Source organism: Neltuma alba, unplaced genomic scaffold, assembly GCF_004799145.2.
Source record: "Neltuma alba isolate B1F8T4 unplaced genomic scaffold, ASM479914v2 tig00010174_pilon, whole genome shotgun sequence".
Lineage (NCBI taxonomy): Eukaryota > Viridiplantae > Streptophyta > Magnoliopsida > Fabales > Fabaceae > Neltuma > Neltuma alba.
The window spans coordinates 120,091-126,218 of record NW_021635117.1 but is presented as its reverse complement, the minus strand read 5'-3'; the positions used below and the strand labels follow the sequence as shown (position 1 = coordinate 126,218).

General features: G+C 34.2%; 1 protein-coding gene across 2 annotated transcripts; it reads right to left on the bottom strand.

Moving 5' to 3' along the window:
* Positions 1 to 976: 976 nt before the first annotated feature.
* LOC114754617 (lipoxygenase 3, chloroplastic-like) lies at positions 977 to 5,421 on the bottom strand. 2 transcript variants are annotated; one of them, XM_028943412.1, is made up of 9 exons: positions 5,021 to 5,421; positions 4,583 to 4,848; positions 4,254 to 4,491; positions 3,836 to 4,135; positions 3,648 to 3,736; positions 2,835 to 2,942; positions 2,369 to 2,670; positions 1,993 to 2,259; positions 977 to 1,899 (listed from the first exon to the last, which is right to left on the bottom strand). In XM_028943412.1, exons 1-9 carry the CDS (start codon positions 5,400 to 5,402, stop codon positions 1,143 to 1,145), a joined length of 2,709 nt encoding a protein of 902 aa, XP_028799245.1. In that variant the 5' UTR covers positions 5,403 to 5,421; the 3' UTR covers positions 977 to 1,142. The 2 variants fall into 2 exon arrangements, with proteins under 2 accessions (XP_028799245.1, XP_028799246.1); XM_028943413.1 differs by having other exon boundaries at positions 1,747 to 1,921; positions 5,021 to 5,418.
* Between the last annotated feature and the right edge of the window lie 707 nt (positions 5,422 to 6,128).

Here is a 6,128-nt window from a genome sequence, read left to right as displayed (position 1 = left end):
TTACATATTTATTAATTTTTTTCCTAAATTAACCCACTGATATTCTCTCAAAATAATCAAGGACAGGGAGGAAAGGAAATTAAGGAAGATACTTAGAGTATTTTAAGAAAAATATATCATATTAACTAATTCAATTAACATCCTTAATATACTTAAATTAGTGAATTAGGTATTATACTAAGGACCAAAAGAGTAGTTAAATTTAGGAGTCTTCATTTTGCATTTTATCAAGGAATTGTTTATATATCGAGGAATATTTGAGTATATTTTGTGCATTTAAGACATTTATTAGTGAATATTAGTTCAATTTAGACATATAACTAGTTTGTATGTTGTTCACGGGATCAATATGAAGCTAGGGAAGCAAGACAAAATTGAGTTAGATAGTTAGAAATCAATGAGGATGTTAATTAATGCAAAGCCCATGAGTCTGTTAATGAGGAGTAATTTTTGAAAACATTCATATTTATTAATCTATGCAACCATTTTTCGTTAACTTTGCTTAATGATACTAAAGCCCTGAAATTGCTATAGTCCTTATAAGCTGGTCGTCGCAAATTTCTATTTTATTCTGTTTAAATTTTTTGGGATATTAGACGGAGACAGGTTATGGGTTTATACATAGACAAATTTACCAGTAATGGACACAGGCATGGTTTGTAGACCCACAACGATAACGAAATCTTTTCTAAAATTTGATTGATCACCTTATTAGTTTTTTTTTCTCATGCATAATTTCATTTTGCGAGCTGAACTAATTATTCAACTTATATTTTTTTATTTGTAATTTTTTATTTTTAGTTGAGTAACTTAATCCTTGCTTTTGAGATTTAATAGATTCCTTTGTTTCACTGTATGAATTGATTCTGATTCGCAACACTTTTGTCCATAAAAATTCTATTGCATTTATATATTTCCTTTAACTTAAAATTGAACCTCAAAACCGAATCAATCAATTATTTCATTTACCCTTCAATACAGTATATGCAACGACATATAATAATGTTTCAAATACACTCATTCTTTCCTTTACAGTATGTCATATTCACATATGCCTAATTTCAATTGTTTAAGTAAATATACATGTTGCCTACTTCACTATAAGCAAACAGTGAACTTGTAATTCTTTCAAATTATTATGTTTATATGCTTATACTATTAGGGACCCCTCTACAAGTGACACCCGGACCGGAACTAGCCATGAGCAATTCGTATGGTGGAATTCCAGCCCCACATCTATTTCTTAAATTTGGGTCTCTATTTCTCTTCTCAATCTCCTTTTCTATTCTTTTAATTTCCACTGAGAACCTGAAGAATGCCTCTATGATTTCAGGGTCACTAGACCAATATGAAAGATCCTTCCTTTCTCCCAAATACTCTTCCTCTGCTGAGTGTTGTGAAAGAATGTTGACTACAGCCAAAAACTTCGTGGTATGAAACAAGTCAGGCATTGAGCGCAAAAGGTACCCTTCTGGGTCCTTCATGAATTCTTTGTACTCTTGGTCATCTTCTTTGGGTAATAACCTTTTCATCAAAGGAGGACGAATTGGGACATACCCTCCATAAGGATACTGCCCAAAGTTCACTGCAGAATGTTGAACTGAAGCAATCCAGATCAGAGTTGTGAGTATAAAAATGAGGTCGCCAGGAGTTGAGAGTTTAGGCCACCAGCTTGCATTTCTATGATCAGCATGGCCCAAATTTATGACCTCACTATACCAAGCCTGAAGCTCATTATCTGATTGAACCATGAGCCCATCACGATAATAGTAAGTCACATAGGTCCTAACCCAATTCTCTATTGCAAACCAAATGGGAAGGCCATCATTTGCATACGGATAGTCTTCAATGAGCAATTTCAGTCCATAGGGCTTGGTTTGATCAGGTTCTGCCAATCCTCTGCATTATGAACATTTCATTACTTAACCTTTTTGTTTAGCATAACATTACAAATTGCGATTAAGAAATTAACTGTGAATTTAGAATTTAAACCTTCTGATAAGATCTTTAGGAAGGGCTTCCATGTCAAATCGCCACCAGTCTTTGTAAGCAGCAGAAACAATCTGGTTGCAGTATTTACCACAAGAGAAGTCAGATTCAATAATGCCTCCTGAATTGATGAGAGCTTCACGAGCTAAGGCATTTATTTGCAGGGTGCCTTTCATATGAGGCTTTAGAAGTTTGAAAATTGGGTGCATCGCACTCAGTTGCCTATGAGCTGCTATAATAAACGGTTCCATACATGCATGTGTCCTCAACCTGCATGTTCCAAGATGATTTCAAGTTTAATTAGCCATCAAAATTTGATTCATTCATTGGTTTGAACCATATATATCTCAAGGAAGAATAGGTCTATAGGATTACTTACCAGTGTTGGACAAGTTGGTGGACACCAGAATCGTTGGCGCAAACATGTGCTTTGCCAAGTTGCCATAACCAATAAGAGTTGGAATCCTCAGGAGGGATTAGGACTTGTTTGGACAAACGATTTGGATATCCGTGTGGAAGACTAAGCTCAATTGCTACGGGCTTCAAAGTTCCTAGTCGGGTCAAGAGGAATATGGTGCGGGTCGCATACGCCTTCCGATCTTCTTGAGCATTTATGCCTTTGAGAAATGGGATATAAGCATTATGATAATCCAATATGAATAACTTCTTATCTTCTAAGGCCTGTAGAAATAACAAAACAATACTTAGATTGTCAAATATACCAAGTAATTAACGTTCCTTAGCTTGTTAAACAGTATTTAAACGCGAAAATTGTAATTTTTCCTCAGCTAATTTTTTTTAAAAAAATAGGAGGACTTTAATTTTCAAGAGAAAAATTATGATACCTGTTTTACCGACATTCCGTGGAGCTGAGGCAAAATGTGTTCGTCTTTGAGGGCAGATTCTTGTGGGCCATATATGGACGGATCCAAATCACTCTTTGGAGGAAAGGTCTACACAATTTTACAGTTAGGAAATTAGAATATAGGGTGTGTTTGGATGAAACCAAACCGTGGTTTGGAAAAGTGATTCTGAAGAATAGATTCTGGGAAGAATAGATTCTGGAAAGAATAAATTTTATGAAAAAGTGATTTTGAGAAGTGAGAGTGTTTGGATAGTTGTTATCAGAAGCACTTTTTATATATACAAATTACTAAAAAAGACATAAGTTAATATGATAATTACAGAAAAATAGATTTTATGATATATTTTAATTTGAAGGAATAAAATTGTTAATAATATATTTTTTATTAACATAATTAATAATACATAAGATAATATAATTAATAAATAATTAATATGTATATATATTTATAAAATATAAGATTAAATATGTTTATAAAAAAAATAACAAGATACATATCCTATAGGCTCTCATACTCTCCCTTTTTCTCCAAAAGCAAAAAAAATTTTGCTTTTTCCAAAACCATGGTTTTGGAGGCAAAACCATGGTTTTGACCCAAAACCATGGTTTGTGCAAATTGGGTGGGTGTTTGGGTGACTTATCACCCAAACCATGGTTTGGGGTGTCACCCAAACGGTGCCATAATTTCAGTCGGGTTTGCGTTACATTTTTCCCAAAAAAAAAAAAATCATTATATACATATTAAAAAATAGATTAATTAGATAAATTTTCTTTAGACGACTATTCTACTTACTTCAAGCCTTTTTATGCTTAAAGGGTTGACTCCAGCCAATGTCAGACGGCCAAGTTCTTCATCTCTTATGCAAAAGCCACTATTATTTCCTGCAATTGTTGAATATTGTATACTCAGCACATTTTACAATTCAGAACTTTAGAATGAATTAAAATTTTACAGAGCTAAATTTGCAGAAAGAACAATACCTCTTATAATATTTGGAGTATTAAATTTGAAGTACTCATTTAAACAATCTTGGATCTTATTACTAATATCTTCAAACTTCAATTCATCCAAAGTCTTTCCATTGTAAATGCTGGTAACATCTGAAAGTTGCTTGAAATCTCCATTTTTTGTGACACAAGTTTTGAAGAAAGGGAGAAGATTCCGCGTTACTCCTTTTGTCCTCTCCTCATCAAGATCTTCCATTCTGCTCTGATCAAATACTTCATCTCTTGGCACATACGTTTCGTTGAATCCATTTACAGGTGACTCAGCTTTCTGGTCTGTCATATTTATGAATTCCAAAAGAAATTAAGTTCAGTAGAGTTATTTACCATTCTTTTACAAGATTTAGTAGTCCTAATCAATTAAGTTATGAGTGGGGTAGGATTGAGTACTCACCACAAACACTTGGAGGACGACCAGTTCGGCATCGTCTTGGATAAGGATATTTATGGCCACCAAAGATAGGCCTTGAATCTTGTCTTGTTTTATCTGGATTCCCCAAATCATTGTACACATCATAGTCACAAATCCTCTCACCATGCTTTCTCATGCCTTTTCCATCTCCTCTTGTTTGCCTTAGCTCTTGTTTTCTTAGCTTTCTTAGACCAGCCGGAGTCTCCCAAGGTAAATGAACCTGTTTGAAAGATACAAGATGCATAAGTCTCAAATTGATATATAGACAGAAAGAAATTAAAACATCATATTACAATGTGCACTTAGATTACCCTGTTAGTGAAGAAAATTCTCTTCTCTGGATGAAGCTTCTCAGGTTGAACCCAAGAATTGCAGGGAAAATTAAGAAAGCCTTCAATCACAATGTTTTCCAAAAAGAATTCCTTTTCATATTTGTTTACCACAATGATTGCTCCTGGTAACCCAAAATCTGAATCAATCTCAAATTCTACTTCGCAAGTGGTCCTGGGTGCTCCCAACTTCACGTCCTTCATCCACTCCAATACAGCGTTTTTGCTCATCTTTGGTTCCATTGTTCCTTCATTTTCACACAGTAAAAATTGAGAAATTAGACCACATATATGAATATATTTATCTAGCTAAGCATAAAACATTATATATGGAATCGAACAAGAGAGTCTTGAACAAAACCCAAAAAAAAAAACAGAGACAGAGAGAGAGAGAGAGAGAACTAAGAACTAAAAACATACTTGGGTCAACTTCAGTACTCACTAACTGCATAACCATGCCCCTCTCGGACATGGTTTTATTGAAAGCTCCAAAATGCTGGAGCATCAGGGACATTATTTCATGCTCTATGTTTTTACCATTCTTGATAGTTACTGTGGCGGTTACCGTCACCATCGCCGTATCCGACGCCGGCTTCCAAGCAGCGAGGTCTCTCCTGGACTCAGCACCGCCATTAATAAAAGTTGAAGGTGGTGAGACAGTTTGTTGCGCCACTTTCTTCTTCTGCTCGTTTGTTGTTTGAACTGAGCAATAGAAAGTGGGAGACAAGGAAATTCTATGCTTTTTGCTGAAGTAAAATGACCCTACCACGGGTTGACCCATGATCTCCTTTGTCAAGGTCATGTTGGAGAAGTTTTTGTGTGTTTAATTGTCTTCTAAGCGATTCCACTATGACTATAGAATTGATACTTGAGGTCTTGAAGTTTTGAATTGGCTAGGGCTCTTGTTAATCATGGGAAGTGAACTGGACTTGTATTTATAGCCAAGGGAAAAGAGAGAGTTTCTCGAATCATCAAACGCGGATGAAACAATGAATAACGTGATGCACATGGGTAGTTTCAAAAAGCCAATTCATAGTCCGTTTCATATTTTTATCATCGGATTAGTGACTATAAATGTTTTAATTTAGGTTTGCATTTTGCTCGATAGATATCGTACATGCAGACTGCTCAAACAAACGGTAGATTCCCACACAAGTATCTTAGCACCACTATTGGGTTCCTTTTCTTTTTCACACTCACGTACCATTTAGTTATATAACCTTCTACAATTATTTTAAAAGAAGTAAAATATTCTAATCACTTTTTTGTTTTCTCTTAATTACATAGACACCCCCAATATTTTGAAAAAAGCATTTTAGTCTATACTGTTAACAACATCAAAGAACATTCTAAAGTATTCTAAAGTATGTTTTTTAATTGAAAACTACATTAAAGTAATTATTTACTAAATTATTTCTTACGATACCAAATCTCTAGTTTATCTTTTGACAGTTTGTTCAATATTTACAAGTTATTTGTTTAATAGTTTTAGTAAATATATAGACAAAATTTAAGTAATTTTCACTTA